The sequence below is a fragment of the Atractosteus spatula genome, chromosome 3 (assembly GCF_055471065.1).
Source record: "Atractosteus spatula isolate fAtrSpa1 chromosome 3, fAtrSpa1.hap1, whole genome shotgun sequence".
In the NCBI taxonomy this organism is placed as follows: Eukaryota; Metazoa; Chordata; class Actinopteri; order Semionotiformes; family Lepisosteidae; genus Atractosteus; species Atractosteus spatula.
The window spans coordinates 58,045,983-58,071,200 of NC_142708.1; the positions used below are offsets into that span (position 1 = coordinate 58,045,983).

At 35.0% G+C, this 25,218-nt stretch overlaps 1 protein-coding gene across 3 annotated transcripts in view; it reads left to right on the forward strand.

Moving 5' to 3' along the window:
* arhgap24 (Rho GTPase activating protein 24) overlaps nt 1-24,666 on the forward strand; it is a 142,163-nt gene extending 117,497 nt beyond the window's left edge. For 2 of the 3 annotated variants that reach the window (XM_088912011.1, XM_088912012.1), the window contains 7 exons: nt 6,922-7,044; nt 16,484-16,691; nt 19,093-19,225; nt 20,508-20,581; nt 20,759-20,880; nt 20,999-22,079; nt 23,921-24,666. In XM_088912011.1, coding sequence (XP_088768137.1) covers nt 6,922-7,044; nt 16,484-16,691; nt 19,093-19,225; nt 20,508-20,581; nt 20,759-20,880; nt 20,999-22,079; nt 23,921-24,164 — 1,985 coding nt within the window. In that variant the 3' untranslated portion in view covers nt 24,165-24,666. Of the gene's footprint in view, nt 1-6,921; nt 7,045-7,155; nt 7,226-16,483; nt 16,692-19,092; nt 19,226-20,507; nt 20,582-20,758; nt 20,881-20,998; nt 22,080-23,920 lie in introns of those variants that run through there. The other variant, XM_088912013.1, reaches the window with a different exon arrangement.
* The last annotated feature ends 552 nt before the right edge of the window (nt 24,667-25,218 follow it).

Genomic DNA, 25,218 nt, shown 5'->3' on the forward strand with positions numbered 1-25,218 from the left:
TGCAAGGCATCAATGCTCCTAATAAAGAGTATCAGAGAAATTTACTGAGATAAATTTCTATGAGTAATTTGCTTGTTTTTTTTAAACATAAAAGCTACCATCTTATTCCAAGTGATTTGTTCTGTGCTACTAACAAAGGCAAGAACAGAACTGCAGGCAAAACTAAAATTACATTGTGTGAAAATGCACTGAAGAACTTCATAATTGTTAGTTAAAAAAGATGTGTTAAATCACATTTATTTTGCCCTTGTAAAAAATGTTGGCATACCTCAATACTGTACAGTAATTACTGTCATTTAAGAAGGTATGGATACTTGATATTTTTTACACACAGTAGGTGTTATTTCAGGAAGATAAATGTATTTCCCATCTTCAGTGAATATCTCTCAATGTTCACCACCCCACATAGAATACAATGTGAAAAAACACTAAGAAAAAGTACTGTAATTATGACAGTAACCTGTTCATTACACAAGGGATATTATTAATCTAAATAATGGATAGTCTTTAAACACTGTCTGAAGCAATTATTAAATGCCATCAGGACAGTTTAATTACTAGGCTTTAGCAAATTCTTAAACAGTATGTAGTTAGTTTGAGATCCTATATGCATAATAATCTCACTTGTGATACACATATTATTTGATTTTTCTCTTTTAAATTATTTTGTATTATTCTCTTCATTAGAATAACAAGTTTGTATTTAATGTATTTTTGAAGAAAGTCAAAATCCTACTCCTTAGAAACAGTTTGGACACAAATTCCATAGAAAATTAATAAATGATGAATAATTTACAACATTCATGAAAACATGCAATGTGGCTTATAATGATTTTAAAATATTTTGGAATTTAAATGACGAATTTGAGCATCATAGAAACATACAGTACATTTCACCACAGAAACAGGAAAGGCACTTGTTACCTCTTCTGCTTTCCTATTGACACATTTATCAATGGTGGAGTATTTTGTAATTTATGGGTTGTCTTTGAACACTTTGAATGTTAATCTATGAGACCCCAGAGACACAGCAAGTCAATGTCTTATCAAAGAAGGTTAATGATTCCGTAGAAGATGGACGTTTCTCTGAAAGCTAGATCATCCCCACTGAGATCAAGAGTACAAAAGTAGAAATCACTAGTGCTATCCACTAACTACAGCAGCAGGTTAAGATACTAAGAACATCACCTTAATTCGCAACAGCATATACATTAATTTTAACTTAAAAAATATTATTTAACATTAAAAAAATGAATTTCCAATATTTTTTCATAAATGTGTATGATTATATATCAGATTTATTAATAATATAATCTGGTGATTTTTTTCAATTAACTGCTTTCAACTATATTTTTGTGTTTTTTTATCACAGCTTCATAATTTATGTTTTCCTTTTCTTCTTTTTTTTTCCTTATGATATTTGAAGCAGAAAAATCCTATAAGCTCTCCTTTGCTTTGGATGTCTGTTCCAAATATACATGGATAGCGAAAAACATGTTCATTTTCATTGAAAATGCTTCACACCTTTAGCACCCTTTAGCAAAAGAACATTAATTTAAAAATGTGCATGAGATTCTGTTGTTCATAACAAGAAATGAAAAAGAAACATTTCTACTAATGTGGCACTAAGGTAGTGTTGATTTTCGGCTTTGCAGCCAAAATAATGTCTTGACTTATGGGCCTCCTCAACCCTACTACAGTATCTGCATTTTGATCCCCAGATACAGTACATAAACCAATGAAAAGGAATGTAATGAGCCAATGCTATTAGTAGTCTTTAAACTTCTGATGTCAGACTCCTTTGCATTTTGAGGAGAGGAGATACCACCTGTGGCAGCATTTCTGCGTAGCTGCTCTCATTTATATACAGTACTGTCCTGTGTATATAAGAGACTCCTATGTGTGGTAGTGTGTCTAGGGATCTGATGATACCAATAACCTTGCATATGTTTTCCTTCTTTAGTTTTCCTAACATATGTGAATTCACACCTCACTTCATTCTGCAGTAATATTGTTTTGAGACTTCTACTGTCACTTTTCAATTTCTTGTAAAGGGTTTATATGGTCAGTTCGATGCCTCCTTTTTCAGTTGCAATTCATCAGTTAAAAGGAGCCTCTTTCAGCTGTGTTTTCCCGCTGAATTAACATTTCAGTCTGCTTATTAATTTTTAATTCTATGAGCCTGTGTATCCTGTAAGGCCTTACTGTGCCATGCCACTGCTCTAAGGGCGACTGTAAATTTATCAGGCTGTTGGGCCAGAAACCAGCATTTCACCTGTGCATTTCCTGAAGTGTGAGCACACATACTGTATACATAAGAGGAGTGTGGTCGTTGACTAAATGGGGAAGAGAATTAGAAAAGCCATGAGTTGGAACACTGAAACTCCAGACTCAAATAAGAGTACTTTTCAATTTCCTTACAAAGGCCTTGCCAAAACCTGTTTTTTAACCCTCTTTCAGAGTTTTTTCATGTCCAAGCATGGAGTTCCCAAACCAGTGAGATATAAACCAGTAAACCGACATGCCTTGTGGCATCAGTAGGTTATTCCTCCCTGCCTCAATAAACTTATTCCATGCTGAAAAGAGAAGAAAGAAAACACAACGTTTTTCAACGGTGAGGTCACACCTGAAGAAGGCTCCACGGCCGAAATGTTGTGTTTTCTTTCTTCTCTTTTCAGAATGGAATAAACCTATTACTTGTTCCTTTGCAGCCTACGCATACTGACACAGCTACCCACCTGAACCAATTAGTTTCATCAGACTGAAAAGGCCAACCTAGAGGCCATGGTAACCAAGTTTCTTTGCGAAACAGAAAAGAATCTAGGATACTCATGGGAGTGTCATCAACAGACACAGATTCATCTCTAACTGCTTTCTGTCTTGTTAGCCACACCCTTGTTGCTTCTATTTCACAGTCCAATACTCACATTCACAGCACTGGTTAGAGCCTACAGTATGTTTCTTTTTGTGACCTATGCAGCCAGTAGGTTGTCCTGACTTTCATAAGGGGTTCCCGTAACAAGAAGCAAAAATATATTATTTTTTTCAGGATGAGAAGGTAGGCAACTCTGCTGTTGGAGGGTATGTAGTTTGTGACCAGTCAGCAGTAAGCAAGTTTTTTTTTTATTATTAATGTATCATTGAAAGCAAATCTCAAGCAGCATTACATTAGCAACATCCTAGCAGCATACTGGTGGTCGCTGACCAAAAACAACCCAAACATTTGTGGATTTGTTGTTATGAATCCTACATAAAATAAACAACTAATTTACAGTATATTATGAAATGTTTGTGATGGAAAAAATCTACTTTCCTAATAAAGAGACATGATGGATCAGCTTTTAAAGAAGAGAAAGGGAAGCACTTTTGCATTTAGAGGTCAGATGATAATCTCACAGTCGCTGAATTTATTTATTTTTCTATAAAACTGAAAATAACACTAAAGGAAAGATCAATATACTCTATAATCTAAAAGAAAGATCAATATACTGTATAAACTGTGTACACGTGGCTGTTGTGGAACAGTGGTTTTGGCAGAAGGCTTTTGCTTGAACGGTATTCTTGCAGTGTAGAAATATTTTAGTGTTTATTAACTCCACCTGTCCCTCATTTTGCTGTGTCTGACACAACACTCATGAAAAGTCTGACAAGTCTTTGTATGCAGCATGTTCCATCCTGAGACTAAGTGATGCACTGTAAAACCTCATGGACTTTAGACTCCTGTTCAAGTTCTCTGTTTTGAAAGTCTTGAATGGAATATAGTGTACTATATATAGAGTCATGTTTTTGTAAATACAACTTTATAGTGATTATACTGTAAATCACAAATTACCCAGTTCAGACAATCTAAAAAAAATATCATATTTCATCATGATATAACTTCAATAAGTTCCTAAAGCAGACTTTCAAATGCCAGATAGCAGATGCGCTGTAAACAAACCTTCAGCCAGTCTGAATTTGTTTATCTAAGATATCTTAAGATTAATGCTGAGTTCAAACCTTTGACATTATCTAAACCATATATATCTGCCTGAAGGTCTGATGAACTGAAAACTGAATACTGTACTGACTTGAAAGAAAGACAGAAAATAATGTAATAAAATAATAGCACCTACTTGAGATTATAAAATATTTTTAAATAATTATGACATACTATTGGTACATGTGCTTGTACAATGACAAATGATTCTTGTAGTCATGGAGTTAAACTATTATTTTATTTAGAAAGGTGTAATTTATTTTAAAATTGTCTGTTTAATGATAATGAGGCTAGTTAAACACAAGAATGACTATAGTATATGCACTTCGAAAGTATAATCCAATGCAGAAAAAAGAAAATATATTATTAATATATTTACATATGTATTTACATCTATATAAATATTTACATCTCTCTAGAAGCATGTTTTTTTATGGGGAGATGGGACATAGAAATGTCAAAGAGAACATGAGATATAATAAAAATGGTCAACATGTATATTTTAGAATTCCCTTGACTGTTGATCATCCTTGATTTACAGTATATTATGCAGAAAAAATACATCTTTTTTGCTGACATGGTTATTCTCCAACAAAATCATTAAAGACTACAAATTCCCTTGAGATACAGCATAAAGCTGGAGTACATTACACCATCATCTTGAATAATTTATACAGATAGCCAATTACTAATTAACCTCTTCATCTCTGTATTATTTTAAGATGAATCCATAAAGATCTTCAGATCAACAATGATTACACACAATAAAAGCAATTCATTAGTCCTGTTCTGTTCTGTGCAACACAGCTACAAAATTACTAAATGACTATAACAAAGTTTAGACAATATTTATTTTAAAATAATCACTTCTAGCTTTGTAAATTCTGAAAGTTAGTTTTTTCACATACTGTATCTCCCTATAAAATTAACTCTTGCATGCAGGATTGTTTGCTATTTTATGGGGCAATGAAATTGCAACTGGTTAAGTATATTGCTTGTTTTTTTATTTCTTAACTTGTAAAATACAGTGATAAACATGTGCCTTAGAAAGCATGAGAAACACTGGCTATAATGTGTAGATTATTCTCTATTGTGTTTTGGGTATTAATGGCTGAATAATGAAGAGAATGAACTCCTCTTTGAGTTGTGTGCTCAGTGGTCCTGCTTCCTGACTGTCGAGTAACTTCCTGTCACTTTTCTGCCAAACTGGGCTACAATGTGACGTGTTTAAGCACCATTTGGCTTGTGAGCAATTATCATCTGAAATCCTCAGAGATGTCTGCTTCAGATTACGAATTAGTTTTGTTTTTAAACTTGTATTGTCAAAGACCTCAAAACAGCATACATTTTTGTTGCCAAGACCCTCTGAGGTGTATGCCTTAAGAAAGTCCCAAAATATAGACCACATATAGTTTATTTACTGGCAAATTTTACCTTTGCATTCTCTTACTACTGTAGCATACCGTATTTGCACATGTGAGTACAAATATGGACATCAATGTAAATCCATCAGTGAGGATTTTATGTAAATTTCTCCTTTCTCTAATTCTGCTGAGTCCTTACCAGCTATCAGTGGTGCAGGTCCCGGGCTTCTATTGGTCTATATTTTGCACATTCCAGTTCATCCCAGACTTTATGTAAATGTATTTAAATCTGAAATTTGGAGCTGTTGAATATTTTTTTGTCTCCACTCAAATATTCTTTTGAGAAATTAATATATTGTTTCTCTAAGTACATAATGTTTTTTGAGTTTATCTTTCAGACACTTTTAAATCATTTGCAATATAGTTATATTATAAGAATTATATTAAAGTATTACTTTTAGAAGCTGTAATGTAACTTTGGTCTGTACAACTACAGAGATACAATTTAAGGGATTGTTGTAAAAGTTACCAGCTTTCAGTTCAAGTTACGAGTCTACTGTTACTCACACAGTGCTTTCACGTGATACAAATATACATAAAGAGAGCATCAGTTTTCCAAAATGTAGAAAACATGTTTTTGTCAATTAAGAAATATCTATAGAAGGAATTATCAACCTGTTGAATGGAGACATAAGTATTATGATTGCACAAAATGAATTATGACAATTGGCATATTTTGCATTTAGAAAAAAAGTAGTCTTAACTGTTACATCTGTTACAGCTTTAGATGACTGAGGAGTGTCTCTTAGATTTTAGATAAAGTTTGTGACTCTTGGAAGAGTAAACAATTCTAACTTCAAAGCTGAGAAGATGTTAGCTGAGGTCCTGGGGGGGGGGTTGACTTGAAGCTTGGGCCAGGCGAGAGCCCCTACTTCATGATCATCCAAATCTAACCTGACTGTCAACAAAAGCTGTGCCAGAGTACAAAGAATTCACGTGCCTCTGATTATACCAGCAGCTCTGGTATATTGCTAGAAAATCACTTACAAGTTGGGGGTTATGAAGAATTATTTTACTTATTGACTCAGCCGCTCGGTCAAATCCTGATTTTCACCAGTTTCGTAACCCACCATTTGTAACATTAAATCATAACAACAATGTGTTGTGGAGAAAAGAATACACTTTAGTCACTACAAGAACATCCTTCCCATTTTGCTTATATTCTCCTTTAGGTTTTCAGATGTGAATATAATTAGACACTGAGCAAGAAGTATCTCAGTCTTTGTTTTTCAGACACCTTGCAGATGTTGTGAATTTTGAGAAACCTAATGAGACTTGGAGGCTGCAGAGCCAAAAGTCCTCATCACAATGTAACATTGTATACCAGTAAGATAAGTGCTAGTGATATCTAATTGAATAGGATAATGTGTGATTTTTGTATTAAAATCCTTCACTTGTTTTGTTTTGTTTTGTTTTGTTTTTTGCCCTGATCCTGACTGGGGAGGTTATCAGCTGGAGCTTCACTTGTTTTATGATGCTGCTGTAATGATAATAAAGACTCTTGTGCCTTTTCCTCAGGGGCAGATCGGGAGCGGATGACAGCCAATCATGAGACCTACCTTCTTATGGCCAGCACCCAGAATGACATGGAGGATTGGGTGAAGACCATCCGCAGGGTCATCTGGGCTCCCTTTGGTGGAGGTCAGTCACCCGCATCATTGTTTGCACAATACAAGGGATGAATGGAATTTGCAGTTACAGAACAAATGTGTCTTTTGTTTCTTCTTCTGTCTATATTTGTATTCTATGTAAAATGGGAGGAGCAGTACTGTTGATCTTTGACAAGTGCAGTGGACCCAAATTCTAGTCCTATGGAGATGAGGTACCTTACAAAGTGATTAAAATTCTTTGTTTCCGTCTCTTAAACTTGAATTGTTTTGTCCATCATTACATTTTATAGGTTACTTAACATGTGCCAACTTCTGAGTTGATGAAAACCTTAAAAAGTTTTTAATTGAGCAACTGCAGGCTTGAAATCCAGTCTTAAGGTCTGAGAGTACCAAGGAGACTAAGACTATATTTTGGGTAGTTGATAAACTTAAATTTTATTGTTTTTATTAAATGTATATCTTATATGTTTATATGGTTAATTATAACCTATCAAGTGTATTGACTTCAAGTGTATTGACTTCTTTGGTCATGAATTGTCAGGCTTTCCAAATACAAATATCACATTTTAAAATAATTCTTATGTATTAGAGAGTAAATAAATCAGTGGAACACTTTGATCTATGACTACTAGCTACAGAAGAAGAGAACAACACTAAACAGAAAATATTGTTTTGAGTTTCAGGATAGGGAAAACCTGTTACTGTGTTTGTCTTTAAAATATGTTAATATGTTAGAGAGTGACAATATTTCTTAGGAAGAACTATCAGGAGGTAATAATTAACTAGTGGTTGCACCATAGATCTACTGTACTGTATGTGTAACACCTCAATAATAAAATGCTTTACTTTCAGTGAAACTGGCTAGAGTTCTATCTCAGGTGCCTAGAATAAGCAACACCTGTTTATGTCATTTGTACTTTAACTACTTAATTAGAAGTTCAGATTCTGTATTACTTCCAAAAGTAATTTGGCGGTAATCTGGAACCTATTTAAAAGTAAATTGGTAGGGTTTGGTATTGTTACCAAACACAGTCTTCACTGCCTTTTCCTGAGTTTTGGTCTAAAAGATCTTTTCTGGTGTTAATCTAGAATTTTGCTTAATCCCTGCTCTCATACATTCTGGACAAATTGCTTTTGTACTCTATTTTCCCTGACAGATATATTCAATATTTCTTGTTTTGTGAATAATGTATGATAGTAATATGGAAGGACTTATTTATAATACTGTATCTGTATTTTCCCAATATTTAATTTCTTGCATGCTGCTTATCCTATTATTTGTACTCAGAGAGAAATAGTGTTGTTTTGGTTGTGCTTGCATACTTTCTTCCCATATTAACCATGATGGACAGGAAAAAAAGAACTAACTGTGATGAACAATGAGGGAAAGAGCATTGTGCTGTGCTCACAGTTTATCAATAGACTGGAGTTTATTCAGTCTGCACAGCAGTGATATACTGTATATCTCACTGCCTCATTTGTTCCCTTGCAGATTTTCTTTACAGTTAGGCCAACATATAAAATTATAAGCAAAAACAGCAACAGAGATTCAACAAGTCTACATTGGGGAATGAAACAAAAAATTAAATAAAATTGGGAAAGAATAGAAAGGAAAAATTCACAATAATAAAAATGTGCTCCTTAAGATAACACAATTCTATCATGTAATTAGGTAAAAATCACTTTTTAAATTAAAGTGTGAAGTGTGCGTGCTGTTTTGGAGCAAACATTATATGAAACCTTCTTAGAAAAACAGAAATTACCCAATCCCTGAGAATCAGCTTAATCTAAATCTATTACAAATAATATATTTGTATATAGAATATAAATATACAATTAGAAGATTTTTTTCCTTTAATAAAGCACAGCATTACATCTTAATTACAGTTGCTGTTAATTATTGAAGGAGAACTGCAGTCCCAATTTCTCAGACCAGTAATTAAATATCATTAACAAAAATTTTACAAATACCAAATTAAGCACAAAATCATTAACTTTGTGGAAGTACTATATAGTCGCCATATTGTTTCAAACCCCTGGTCTAGCCACAAGTGAGAGTTTGTACAAATTTTATAAAATTGTATAATTTATACTTCTTTCTCACTAGTCACCGTAATAACTAATATAATGCGATATACAAGCAAATAAGTAGAGGTAGTACGGAAGACATTTCATAGCAGAAATCTTCTAAAGTAATCTACATGAAAAGTTAACAAGTAAGTTGTATTTGTCGGCAAACTGCCTCAAAGTTGTTTATGTACAGTAATTAGAATTGTTTTCTCAGTTCTACATTTACTGTCATTTATGAAAAAACACAGGAAAATGTGGTTCTAAAGTTACAATTAAAGTATGACTCTTAATGCAGTGTGTAAAAAACAGTCTAGTCAAAATTTATTAAGAGAAAGTTGTTAAACCAGCATATTTTCCCTTCTGTTGGAGCACCACCATTTGACAGTCTCCCGTCGACAAATTTAAATTTGCGATGTCTGTGAATAATAAGTGAGAGAACTAATTTCTTATACCTATTGAGTTTTAATTCACAGAGAGTTAATGAAAATTGCTGCAACAGACCAGTTCATTTAAGCATACATCCATCATTTTACAATGCTGGTAAAGATCATTGCAGCCTAGAGCTTATGCCAGAATATCATGGGATAAATACTGTTTAATAAAAATTGTCATTTGTTCAGTAGTATTCTACAATTACCTATCAGAAATACTTACGATACAATGGACCATTCATTCCCTTGTTGTGTTTTTTATATGATTTAGGAAGTGACAAAGAGAATAAATGGACCAGACATTGACGAAAGACTAAGTATCAGGAAGAAAATATGCTCATGCGTTTAATGAGAAACATCGTTAAGGATGCCATATATAAAACTGTTTTTAAATACCGAAGCTCCTTTTCTGTAGATTGCTAGTTTATCGCACCACAGGCACCAATTTTCCAGAATGCGTAAAGGATGGATGCTGTTTTCAGTGCAAAGCATTTGATGTTCATAGCAGCTGACAGCTCTACAAAAGCGCAACATACTGTGTCAGATATGTATTAAGAGTTGTCTCTCGCTTATTAAATCTTTGTGCAGTACACATCCTAGTTCTATGTTGCAAAGAGTGGCAAGAGAACACATGGTGAACAACAAAGTGCTACAGTATAAACCTCTAGGTAATCATGAGAGATAAACATCACATACAAAATGCATTTGAGAGGAACTACAGTATGTCCCATTCTTCTCAAAGAACTGTACAAGGGCAGTTAAGAGTCACTGCTAAATTCTGTTTTGGGACACCTACTCTTGACATGTTGGGCTCTGATAAGTTTTATTTTACACCTTCATACTTTAAAACTAACTACATAATCCCGATCCAAAGCTTAAATAAATGGTGTTTATATCTGTCACAGGACTCTTGACTGAGTCCTGTCCTATTTATTATCTATGACAATATTTGGTTTTTGCTGCTATTATTCATTTTGAGTAAGAAAATCTAAAATCTGAGACCTGACCATCCAGTCCATTTCACTTCTTTACTATTTACTGTTTCTTTCCTTTAAATAATCAATTTAATCATTTTAAAGGTGTTCAATATAATATAGTGTAAAAGGTAGAATACATTCCAGCTACGTGCAACAAATGACAGAAGGAGTTTGAGAAATAAGACAAACTCTCTCAGGGGTGGTTTTCATTTAAGATATTGTAAAATTATTGGTCCTCTGGCCTTTAGGTTGGGCAATGATGGATTCAATTTCTCAGAAAATGCCGGATAGTCTTCCTAATGCTGAAAGGCTTGAGCAGGTGTAGGAGTCAGTCAGGAAGTATTCCATCAGCATTGGGTTTCCTCTTTATGCCTGGAATGATTGAGGGTTTTCCTTGATAATCGTACAAGCCCTCCAGTCCAGAGAATCCCTGGGAGCAATGAAACACTGTTTCTGTCTCAAGGGAAAAAGTCCAGAACAGGATGCCCACATAGGCCTTTGTAAGTCAAGTATCCTCCAGTGTAAGCTAAACTGCCCTCATGTTAAAGGTCACAGAGGGCAGTGTACAAGTCTGAAAGAGGGGTGGCTAATTGTGTAAATTCCATTGTTGTCCACTGCTATTCAATCTCTGAGGAGCTTTCTTTCTTCTTTCTGGCCATTCCCATTGTTTTTCTTTGAACTGACATATGAATTCCACATTTCCCTCCTTGTATTGTGATTTAAATGGACAGGCTAGGAAACTAGAATTTCAGTTTTAGAAATCCATAGAACTTAAGACATTAAAAGTAGTTTCAGGGTTGTGCACATTATCCATTAATCCATTTTTTTAATTCTCTGCTGGTAACTTGTGGTTTCCAGATTATGGAAGATCTATATCCTGTTATGCTAAAACCCATTTAGATTTATTCTTGGGTCTTTGTAGGTTCTAGCACATACAGTAAGTGGGATTACTTATATACAGTCTTTGTTTTGTCAAAGAACCTGACAATAGTTTATACAAAGTAAAGAAAATTAAATGGCTGCAACGTACCAGATCTGTACTTGTTATAGGAGATGAGTTGTATATGATTTCTAATAATACACAATTTGAATCACTCAATAGTTTTGTGAATGGATGTAGTTATTTAAAAAGGTGCATTTGGTCTAACAGCAGTAAATGTGACAGGCTTGAAGACTGAGATTTTAGACTTTCCCAGCATGAATCCTATAGTGTACTTGTCTGTTTCCTGATCAAGCTAAGTAAAGACAAAACAAAAATATTGAAGAAACTTACAATGACTATGAAAAGATTAAATGACTTACAAAATGATAGTAACTAAGACAGATACCTCCTCAAAGCAAAGCAAATTTCTTTTTAATACCTCTGAGTGAGTAAAAATGAATAATCCTTAGGTCTTAGTGAATTCACCCATATTTAAACAGAAGGTATTCAACAACTGAGCCAATATACAGTACAGTATATAGACCTCTTAAAGATTAGTTATGAGAATGGTATTTGCTCAAGACACTAAATATGTCAGTTAACAGGGAAACTACTGTGACAGAATACATTACACTTACAGTCTAAGTGGTCCTCCAGATCAGAGGTCACTTCACTGGTCCTGGAGAGCCAGAAACCTGCATGTTTAATAGGAAGGTTTCTGTGGTCTGGAGTGTTAAACTGCAAGGAGTTTCTCCAATAAGGTCAGCATGATTACAGCTGGAGCATGTTTGCATTTCAGCTAGGACATTATTTTAAAGCTACTGTATAAATATATTTTGACTCTGTTGCAATAAGAACTGTACATCTGTAGGGGAAAAACATTCATGTACAATACAAGGAGAGACCTGTACCGCTTTAAAATACCATGCACTAAGGTATATTATGAAGAATTGGACTTAAAAACTGAACCAGAAATGACTCATCATATTTATGATAGTTTTCAGTGAGTTTAGCAAAAGTACATTAATGATATAATAAGCAGGTATACTGTAGATGTTTTTTCTTATGCTTAATCACCAGTTTTAGAGTTAGGGATATCAATCAGGCTATGGACAGGATTAGGGTTTTTTAATCAGTCAATTTAACCTACAGTAGAGCTCAATAATTTAATAATTTCCCTATCAGTGTATTCATATATTTTGTTTATACATTTAGAAATGTCATTTGTAATCTCTAAGCTCTATTTTTATTATACCTAATTACATTTCAGTACTTTCATCCAAGCAATAAACTTGGTGAGGATTAAAAAAAATTCGGCTTTGGAAACCCTCACATGTGTTGCAAAAGGCAAGAGCTTATTGAAGCAGAAATTGTCAGTGTTTCAAGAAACAATATTTTATAGAAACCTTTAAAACACTGTTTACTTATTTGGCACCTACTCTGTAAAACTCTTGGGGCTGTACTCACTGTGTGTTTATTAATTCAGCAACTACATAACACCTGATCTGTGTTTTTGTGTCAGACAAAAGTCCCCTAAGGTGTGGTGCAATCAAGAAGTTGAAGCCTTTAAACTTTGTACTTCCTTCACCGTATGATGTAGTTAACAAAGACAAATTTAAGGACATCTCAATTCAGATGCACTGATTCTGGCAGCAAAAGTGGAATAATTTTATTAAAAAGCCTAGTTAGTGTAATAAATGCTCTCAAACACATAATATTATTAAATAAACACAGTAATATTATTGAAATCCAATGTGAATACGTTAAAATATTTTACAGGGCTGTGTAGTTCTTACACCAAATTGTAAAAGCACAGTAGGAGGCAACATTTATTTCTGACTAGTCTTTAAATGGCATATTTAGTGAGATTCTGCTGTAGCTAACTGCATTTTCGTACTGGCAATATTCTTGCAGCTGTCCCTGCTTTACATGGAGCTTGCTTCTGCATTCTGGCTCAGCTCATTTTGAGTGAAATATAAAGGCTGAAGACATCTCACAACAAGGCAGGTGAAGAGGGATACTGATGGGTTAGCATGAGTCACTTACTCCTGTTTTGCTAGTTAACTACAAGAGTACATGCTGTACCTTGCTTGGACATTTTTAAACAACTTCCTTGCTGTCTAGGGTAGTGACTTTTTAAAATCTTGTTATAACCTTTGTGAGGTGAAATCATTTTGTTTTCTTCTGCTGAAAGCCAGACAGAGCTACTTTAACCCTACTCCATTAAGAAAAACTGAAAAAAAAACACTTCTGATTCTCCAACTCAACATCCTACATGTGTCTGTCTGCTTAGAGTGTGTGAAATGCCTGTTTCCAGCCCAGACAGAGCAGTTTTTTTGTAATCATTTACTGCTGATTAGATTATTGTGTGTTGACTTGGAGCAGAGGGGGGATGGATAAGTGAGTGTTGTTGCCTCTGAATGTATAATCATGATGGAGGTGAGGGTTAAGGAGAAGGAACTGGAAGGTGATTGTGGGAGGAGCAGACTGGGCTGTGCTGTGGTCAGCAGGTTGACAAAGAAAAAGGAGGAGAAAAAGTAAGTTTAATTCAGTTTCAAATTTCTTTTACTTATTAGACTGAGAAGATGAAAAACTTTTGATTTTTGGATTATGGAGTTGTGAAACTGCCTAACTGCCTGAAAAGGTGATCAGAACACAGAAAACGCTATGAAGGCTTAAGGCACTGGTATAACCTCTCCGTACCAAAGGAGGCTTTTAATTGAAAGCAGCTACATGTGACAGCTGCTGAAAACCAGGACAGAGTTTTGTCTTTGAAAGCCTTGCAGTTTTCATTGTGTATTTTGAAACCAATAAACTTAAAGGAACAAAAATGATGACAGCTCCTTTTTGGCCTATAAACTATGGAAATGCCAGGATGCTCCAGGTTCTTTTTATCATTCCATGTTAAAAGATTATCATTATTAAATGATTCAACTAAGAATGTGAGCTGTTGGATTGTGTATAAAATCTGTGATAATACATTGGAGGAAAAGGCTTTCATGCAGTACATTTTTTATGGTCAACATAGTGAATTTGCTGTAATCTGATGATATTGTATTAATGTAGGCCTGAAGAATGTTTTCTTTATTTAGACTTTAAAAAAAAAATACAGCTCGGACTCGATTCTCTCTGTAAATGAACAAAAACACTAAAAACCAGTGATGCCTCTAAAATAAATGCTTGATGCTAAGCTTTGTGTGTCCTGTGGCACCTCTCATGACTGCCATTATAAAGTGAATGCAAAGAAAGTAAAATGCTAATATGGTTAATGCAAGCAGGCAGAAAAACGTGGAGCTTAGGCCTCTAAACATCGAATGCATAGCAAAGTGAAGACAGACAAGATGGAAGGATAAAAACCATAGAAACGATAGCAAGGTGTGGAATGAGAAGGTGTATTTACAAAACGAATATGCACTTGGTTGACTGAGTTAGATTCCCAAGCAAAAACCTATGGATTAGCTGTCCACAAGAGAATAGCAACTCAAAGAAACAAATGTCTGTTGAATGTCCTCAAGGGGGGGCATATTTTCATATCTTTTCAACCTGTTTTTTCCAGTGTCTTTAATGCCTGAAAGACTGACTGTGCTATAAAGTGAGCTCTATTCTCAGACAGGCTTGAGAGCAGGGAATTTAGATTAAGCACCTCTGCTGCACTTGTTTACCAGTGTTTTATTCACAAAACCATGTACCAGAAAATTAGGAGATGCATCAATTTCAGAAGAGGTAAGTCCCCTTTAGGGCAATGAAATAATTGTAAACTGCAGAAAATGTAATTTTTCAATGGAACAAGAAGGTGGCTTTAGAAAGAGACCTTAATTAGGGATCTCTCTTTAATTACTTTAAAGTCAATTAAAATCATTTACTGAGAGGACATGATTTTACTCTGCATTTTAAAGTTATGACAGGAAAAAAAATCTAGACAAATATCAAAGCTTTTGAATTATGAACAAATTATGAGAATGCAACTGTAACAAAACACAATGAATTATGAATGAAGACAGAATGAAGATGTAATGAAGAGATATACAGTAATTAAAAGTGCTGAGAATGCACTTATACTGTTCTAGGTTTATAGATGTAATTTAAAATTCAACCTTTGGAAATTTATGCTAGGTAATCCACTGTTCTGCAGGAGTTTAAGAGCATCTATTACCAGCAAACCTAGCTGCATATTAGGCATTTGATTAGTGGAATGTTCAAACATTGACAAAATGGTGACTTCACTGTGTGTGTAAACAGAAATTGACTTTAAAATGTTGTTTATCTTTGACTTTCTCAAAGCTTTACATTTTTGTTTTATATTCCTTTCCAAGTAAATGTGTACATTAATACAGTCAGACATGTTAAAAAGTGACACATTTCTTATAAATCTTATTGTCTATTAGAAATTATGTAACACAAAACTGCAAAAACTGACAATTGGATTAGATAATGGAAATATCCATAACAAGTAGAAAAGCTGAAACAGGATACACTTTGTGAATATATAAAATATGTTTGGATTATAAAGCAGGCAGATGACAAAGTCAAATTCTGTTATACCAGTCTGTGAAGCCACATTTATTTTTCTTTATTTTTCAAACGTTTGGTTTTATCTAGACATACAGTGCAACAGTTTACAGGAGAGTTTGTCACTAGGATTTTTTATGTTTCTTATTTTTTCATTATTGAAAAATATAATTGTATAATATTAGTATATTATATAATGGGATTCATAGAAGTAGAAAGTAGGGCAAAGGGTAGTTGTTAAAGCAAAGTTTAAGGAGTAAATCCAGAGGCATCTATAAGTCTTGGGTTAATTTTTACTGGCAGACTGGGAATCTTCGTAAGAGGTTACATGCATGATTTAACAGCTTAATTCCTTAGCTGAGAGAAAGATTTTATGGTAGTGTTCACAGTAGTCTTTTCCCTATGAAAAAAAAAACACTTGCAAAATCTTTTGTATTATTTTCTTTTTAATGTAGTATAATCTTTTAGTTCATGTGACAATTTAAAAATGAAGAGTAGACTCAGCAGCAGTTTTCTTTATTGCGATATTAATTATATAGATGTGCTTATCCCCTGATACAGGTATCTTTGGTCAGAAGCTGGAGGAGACTGTTCGATATGAGAGGAGGTTTGGCAACAAGATGGCGCCCATGTTGGTAGAGCAGTGCGCGGATTTCATTCGCCAGAGAGGGCTCAAGGAGGAGGGGCTTTTCCGTCTGCCGGGACAAGCCAACCTTGTCAAAGAGCTTCAGGATGCCTTTGACTGCGGGGAGAAGCCATCCTTTGACTGGTAAGAATGATCATTCAAAAGAAAAGTGTTGTCTGGGTATCTTTCTTATTTCTTCTTTTTTCACAAAAACCTCTTATGTTCTATCAAAGATTAATCCAATACAGAGAAAGGTTCCTTCACACTCTCCAGGAAAGAAACCAAGGACTGATATTGTGCTTATAAAAATATCAGATTTTTACCTACAGTATGTTTCTTAATACTGACCATTTTATGTGTCTTTCTTAATACTGCCCATTGTACGTCTTTCTTAATACTGACCATTTTATGTGACTTTCTTGATTTTAAATGCTGCCATTATGCATCCGTGTTGAATTTCCAATAGTCAAAATATTATTATTGTCATATGAGAGAACACCGATTTTAAAAACTTTTCAATTTTAGTGCTGACATTTTTATATAGAATGGTCCTTTAATAAGAAATTAATTTTATAACTAATTAATTGCAGATCATGATCATTTTGTGGTGCAGTGTTTCAAAGGATATTCTCTTTGGAAATGCAAAGAGGATGGTACTTTAAGAACACTTTAAGATCTTAGAGAACAAAATCATTTTATAGGATGGACTGCATCTGACAGCATAAACGTTTTTATAATCACCTGTTGGTAGTTTCTATATGATCACTGGTGAGCTGCCTCTTCAGTTGAAGAAACACCATGGATTTGAAAGTGATGATGCATGTGCCTGGTTTGCAATCAGTGGTGCAGAGCTACCATCTGTGGGCTTATGATAAAATGTCTCTCTACAGGTCCCTTATAAAGTACAGGAAGCTGCCTTGTAAGAATAAGAACTATTTTCAATTAGGAAATATTGATCAAGCCAAACTCAGCTCTCTTGGCTGCTTCTAATTTCCCTGGCCTATTGAGGCTAAACATTGCAGATTGGAAAAAGAAATAAGACAGTTACGGATTGTAGACCACATGGTGGTATGCTGCAGCCAGAGACTGCAAGACAGCTGGACCCCTAGAGCGGAACATGTCCTCTAAACACAGACAAGCACTACTGCATCTGACATTGAGAGATGCTAAAGAATATTAACAACTTTGCTGCTCAAACAGTTGAAGAACAATAACAGCTTCCTGCATTCCAGTGTTGAAACAGCTCAACTAATGTTATTACACTACAGTATATCAACAGCCTCACAGAGTTCTTCTCTAAGTAAGTGGTTATAGGGTGGCTAGGTATGTGATTAGACAGCAAGTTTTCGAGAATATAATGAGCTAAAGAATGCTCAGTTTTTTTTAATATGGATTGTGTGAAGAAATCCAGTTGAACAAAAAACAACCTTAAAACAAGACACGCTTTCTGTAGCACTTACACCAACAACAGGTAGATTCGCACCCAGATAAGCTCTATGCAGTATGGATTCAACTCACAAAATGTATGAACTCCACAATCATCTGTTCATGACTGAAGTTCTTGGTGCAGGAAAACACTGTTGGAAGCACCTCAGAAAACATGCGTACACATTCTTAAGCAATGTCTCAAATGAGAATATTTTGTTGCTTGTTTTTTTTTCATTTTCATTTTTCCAGCAATCTGTCATGTGCACAGTGTTTTGATTTGGATGGTTGCTTTTTTTCTGAAGAAGATGTAGTTCATCTACAACTTTTTCAGAAGTGGCATTTAAGTTTAACATGAGACAAGTAGTGTAGTAGCAGACACAAGCAGTGATGAGTTAATGTTACATAAAAAAGGGTCTTATAAGGTGACCTACATTTAATTTATTTTAAAATGTGCCAGTAGTATGGAATTGTGCATGTTAGTACCTTGTCATAAATCAGCCTGTGAAATTTTTTAGCAAATTAAATTATAGAATGCCTTTTCCACTGGCAACACATGGCTGGGCAATCCCAGAGCCTTGGAATTTATTATAGATTTGTAACAGACACCATAACTCAGAAATGGCACCACCTAAAGTGAATTATGTGAAATCCTCTCATTAGTGAGTTATAAATCCTGCCTGTTGCAGGATGTCCAATATTCTGCCATTTATCCCTCTCACGTGTTATACTGTATTTGCTTCAGAAGTTGTTACTATGTTCATTTAAAATGATTTAAACTGAGGTTCCTTTTAACATTTATTTACTTTTTAGGCCAAATACAACAGCTATACATTTCGTAACACTTAAATCAAACTGGAAAAATGAAACTTAATTTCAGATTAAAATCTGTGAAATTTTAATCTTGTCATGCTTTTTTGGGGAAGTGAGCTCCTGTGATCCTAACGAGAGCTGAGATGTTTTCTGTATGTTCACACCCAAATGCAGAGTAGCTGTAGTTAGTGAGAACTTTTTGACGGCGTGTAAAAGTATATTGTAGGCTGTTACTAGTTCTTACACTGTACATTTTTCCTTTGATCTTTTTAATTAATTCTCACAAGGATCTTCTTTTTATCTTCAGTAACACAGATGTACACACTGTGGCCTCACTCCTAAAGCTATATCTGAGGGAACTTCCAGAACCAGTCATACCATTTGCAAAATATGAAGAATTCCTTACCTGCACTAAACTCTTCAACAAGGATGAAGAATCTGTAAGTTTAGCATCAAACCATTTGCTCTATTTTACTCAAACCATTGCACTCCCCTCTCTCTTCATGCTTTTTTCAAGCTCCCCTGCCCCATGGGTATTATATTTGATTTAGGCATCAGAGCAATCACCTAAAATGATCATCTATTCAGTTTATATAGACACGGTGAATAATAACTAGTGAATACTCTCCCCTTCATCTTTTTTGTCATTCATAACATCATCATTTGTTAGGAGTAACCCATAGATTTGATGTTTTATGAATGTAGACAACCACTGAAATGTATTTTCTTCCGTACATGGCAGCCTGTTTTACAAAAGGAAAAAAAAATTATAAGCTCTTACAGAGCTGTAGGCAGCAGTGGTTAGCATTGCTGCCTCACAGTACTGGGGCCCTGGCTTCAATTTCAGACCTGGGGTGCAATCACCATGGAGTTTGTATCTTCTCCCCATGTTTGCGTGGGTTTCCTTTGGGCGCTTCAGTTTTCTTCCACAGTCCAAAGACATTCTGGTAGGTTAATTGGCTTATGGGAAATTTGTCCTTGGTGTGAGAGAGTGTGTTTGTGTTCCTATGTATGCCTATGATGGACTAGTGTCCCACCCAGGGTGTATTCTGCCCTGTGCCCGTTGCTTGCTGGGACAGGCTCCTGCTGCCCTGTGACCCAGTATTAGATAAAGTGGCTAAAAAAAGGATGGATTAAATACTCTACAGGACCCTATTGTATCCTGATTGTGACACATTTCTAAATAAAGACAGACATATGGGACTTCAGAGAAAAGGTGATAAAATTCTTCCTGGGGAAAAGTGCTGGAAAATTAAGTTATTGTTGTATGGGTTTGGGCCATAATTTCACAGAAAAAAAAATAATTGGCTGTTGTTATAAATTTATAAAACATATGGACTTCAGATGAAAAATTGATTTAAACCAACATGATAGAAAAGTAGTATTTCACAGAAAATTTAAAATAGTGTTTAAAATAGTAAAAGTTATTTACATTTTATTTAAATTTAAAATACATTTAAAATGTAGTTCTGTATACAAACATTAGGAGCACAATATCAACAACAATATAAAGGTATATCAATTGCTGATACTGTATCAATACTATCCAATGAGAGAAAAGCATTCTTCTTGGCTGGTGTGTATTGCCATTTATAAAGAAAGCTCCAAGGTGTTCCAGACTGACAGAGACTGAAAATGATCATGTAAAAATCATGTAAATGTATACACTTGTAGATTAGGTTTGCAAATCTTTCAAAAATACTGTTGTTTTTTTTCATCCAGGGAATGAAGGAATTAATGAAACAAGTAAAAAGCCTACCTCCAGTCAACTACAACCTGCTTAAGTACATATGCAGGTAGAGTATCTCCCATTCTAATAAATATAAAGAAATAGATGGCAGACAGAAATGTAAAGAAAATCAGTAAAATGTATTTAATTATAAAAATACATTCTAGTTGTAGTCATTATTACAGAACATAATTATTACTAAGCCGTCTTTTAATTACTGTATGTGATTTTTTAAATTTGCCAGGTTCCTTGATGAAGTTCAGTCGTATTCAGGTGTGAATAAAATGAGTGTTCAGAACCTGGCCACTGTGTTCGGGCCAAACATTCTGCGTCCTAAGATAGAGGACCCTGTGGCAATCATGGAAGGTGAACCCTTTGCTTTTCTTAGATTTTTAGTCCTCCCAAAAATAAAATCCTTTTCAATAGAAATGAAAAACTACTGTACAGATAACACAAACATATTGGCTTGTTTTCACTCTGGCAGGTACAGTGCTTGTGCAGCAGTTGATGTCTGTGATGATCGGGAAACACGACATGTTATTTCCCAAAGATGAGGAGAATGAGATGGTAGATGAGGTCTCCAACAACAATATTGAGGCTCAGAAGAAATATACCACAGGACAGCTTCAGAATAAAGAGAACAACAACACCAAAGAGGTATCAGTGAGGCAGTGCTCCTGGGATAAACCTGATTCTCCCCAGAGGAACAGTGTTGACAATGGCTCTCCAACTTCCCTGGAGGCCAACAGGTCAAGCAGCCCCCGGAACAGTCTGAGCAGTAAGTTCGATATCACCAGGAGCCCTCCTCTCATGGTGAAGAAAAACCCGGCCTTCAGTAAGGGCAGTGGGATTGTGACCAATGGCTCCTTCAGCAGCTCTTCACTGGATATGCAGGAGAAGAGCCAGACTTTGCCTAATGGAACTCTGCAGGCCAGGAGAACATCATCACTGAAAGGAACAGGGACTAAAATGGGTACCAGCGGTGTGCCCAATGGAGGAGTGAGAATGGGCATTTCAAGCACTGACGTGATGAATGCCACTCTGAACACCCGCAACGGAGTCTGGATGCCCAATGGCTATGTGACCATGAGGGACAATAAACAGAAGGACTCACTGAATGAGCAGTCCATACAGCAGAACAGACTGTCCACTTATGACAATGTCCAACAGCAGTACTCGTCAGTCAACTGTGAGGACAAGCAGAGTGTAGACAGTGCAACCTGGTCTACATCATCCTGTGAAATCTCCTTACCGGACAACTCTAATTCCTGCCGTTCCTCCACCACCACTTGTCCTGAGCAGGACTTCTTTGGTGGGAATTTTGAAGATCCTGTTCTGGATGAACCCTCCCGAGATGACATTTCTCAGCCCGGGGAATTCAACAGCAAGTTTGACCGTCAGAGTGGGGGAGGCCAGAGCAGCCGAGCCACTAGCAGCAGTGACAACAGTGAAACATTTGTGGCAAACAACACAACAAGCAATCATAGTGCCCTGCATAGCCTTGTGGCCAGCCTAAAGCAAGAAATGCTGAAGCAAAAGACGGAATATGAAACAAGACTAAAGAGGTATGAGCTCCTGTATTTAAGGAAACAATGCAAAAAACCTTGTTGTATGATTTGGAAAGGCATTCCTTAGGCAGCTTAGTATCATCATTCAGGGTGTAACAGGAAAACAAGTAATTTATTATTTCTAGTACATAATTATTGTGAAAAACTAAGCAGTGCAACTAGAGTAACATAATAGTTTAAAAGAGTTCTGTAGCTTTCTGAGATATATGTCAATGTACAACTTTAACATTATATCCACCACAAAGCACTACACTTACATTAATTGATTAATCTAAGGATAAACCACTCAATCTGACTATAACTAATCAAAATCCAGCATTATGAATCTCTCGCACAACACTATTTCAGCTTTCACAGCACCTTTTATTATCGGTATTACTTAAATGATTGGTATATTGCTTTTATAAAGGATTTGATTAATAATTCATTTTTGTTCATTAACAAGGTCTATAAACTCCATGGAAAATGCAATGTTAAATAACACTAAATCTGGTCTTGTTTTATATCTTTTTTTTAAAAATAGATTTGTCAATGTAGTCAATTTATGAATATTTTTTTTCTTTTGCTCTTAAATTGTTACAGTTATCAGCTACAATAGCACAAAACAAAAAAAATCTGACTTAACCCCTTGTATTACATGAACCTCCATCATAACTGACTTGATTTCTTCGCATTTAAATTGGATGAGAAATAATAAAGTGCTTTGCTACATGGTTGGTAGACCATTCTGCAGTGTATACAGTATGTGCAGTTTGCAGATTTGTTGAATGGGACTGACAATAGAAAGAAAAATAAAATGAGCCTGAATATTGACACAAGAGGTCATGAGAAGAGTTCAGTGCCACAACAAGAGCATTTACCAAAACAAACAGCACAAAAGACTGTCCTTCATTTGTTTTGCCTTGCACAATGGATCAGGTGAAACTGTGTGGATTTGTAGATAAGTATACAGTACCTCCTTTAGGGGAAATGTTAATAAGCAGTCATGAATTGACTGACATTAGAAAACTGCTTATTACCAGCAAACTTTGCATACAGTACCTTCCAGTAACTCTGTGCATATTCCCATGTGACTGCTTTAGAATGCCCACACTGTAATGTATCTTAGTGATTAACTTGGTCTTGCCTCCTGATCTAGAACTGATTAAAAATCATTACAAGGAACCTCATTTTCAAATGAAACAAAATCTGTATCTACTGAATTTTCAGTAACTAAAGGTTATTTTAGCACAGTGGAAAATAATACTCCAGACATTTGTTAATACACCCAGTAGCTCAATTTGGTATGTATTGCTGCTAAACAACAGTTTACATGATAATGATTTTTGAAAACCTGCCCAAAATTCAGATATGTTAGTCATTCAGTTATCACACCTAATGAAGGAACAAATTAAAGGGATTGAAGCAATGAGAAGACAATCAGAAAACCTGTGACTGTTTTTTTGGCTCAAGTGCAAACATTTTTCAACAGCTCATATAATACTATCTCCACTAAGCATTCTAAAACAATGTATGCATCATTTTTAAAACAAAAATATGTTGTCTGATTACTCTATGCAAAATCCTCTTTTTTAAATGTGTTCCTCTATGCATTTAAATGACATTCAGAACACACAGTGCATATATTGTTCTGAAAGTCATTACTGTACATCAGTGTGGAAATGTCTATTGTTGCAGAATACAAAAATATAAGTGCAGCTGTCAGAGGAGTATTGGCTCACACAGAATGCAACTCTCTACCAGTCTGAAACATGCAGGCCTGAACAGTTATTTGTGCCATGACCAGCCCCTTTCCTCAATTATAATATTTTTTGTTGCTATTATTGTTACTCCTACAGCCTGGAAAACAGGAATCTTGATCTGGAAGCAGAAATGGTGTCCCTGCACGAGGAGCTGGATCAGGAGAGGAAGAAGTACACTATGGTGGAAATAAAGCTGAGAAATGCTGAACGAGCGAAGAAGGATGCTGAAAAAAGAAATGAGACTCTGCAAAAGGAAATGGAGCAGTTTTTCTCCACATTTGGGGAATTAACAGTGGAGCCTCGGAGACCAGAGAGAGGCAACACTATATGGATTCAGTAAGAAGGGGCAGAACAGGGCCAAAAAAACGTTTCTCGAACACTGTTGCTGTGTGAGTAGAGTATCAGGTGACTGGTCACCTGACTGAGGCTAGCACTCGAGTCATGAATCTAGAAGGAAAACAAAGAAACATTTCATTGCCAGTATTTTTATTGTGTACTTTACAAATATATAACCTGCTTATGTTACTGGTAAGTGTTATATCTGGTTCTGTGTATAGATACAAGGTACTGTACAGTATGTCAGCAGCAACCACACGCAAATATCTGAAATAAGAAATATTTCAATGCAAGTCTTGTATTTAAGCTGAAAATTGTGTTTTGTTTCGAATCAAGGTTTTTCCTTGCACTTATTTTTTATGTGGTACTGTACAATTAGTTGTACATCAATTTCATTTCCTCTTATGTTTCCCCCATCCCTGGAACAAAAAACATCTTTAATTTAAAATATATCATGGCTGTGCTTATTGTGCCATTTGACTTTGTCCATGACCAAAAAAAGAAAATGTAAATATTTTATAAAATATGCTATATACAGTGCCTTTGCCTTTGTCTTTTATTACTCTAGACGCTGTTTTAATAATATATATGGAGAGAGATGTGTGTTTGTGTGAGTGTGACTCTTAGCACTTTCAGTGACAGTAGGTTTAGTAGTTAATATTTTGTTATATAATATAATCCTGCAGTGGGCTTCTCATTCTTAAATTTATTATCTGTTTTTCAAATTAATTTGTCCTATTTATTACAAACATCTAAAAATGCTGGGCATTAAATTTTGTAAGCTTTATTTAGTCAGTTTCAGAAACATTTATTTTGGAATTAATATTATGAGCATATTTTTAACTTTTTGATAGTTGGCTTTCATGATTTTTTTCTAGAGTGAAATTTCATCTGAATGGACAAGACCACATTCCTGTGGTTTTCCAGATTTTAACCTACAAACCTAAGTGGATTGTGAATTTTCAGTAGAAAAACCAAGCAAAACCCAACTAAGCAAGAAAAATAATTGTTAATGTTCAAGGGTGAGTACCTACATTACAGTATGTCAACAATATAAA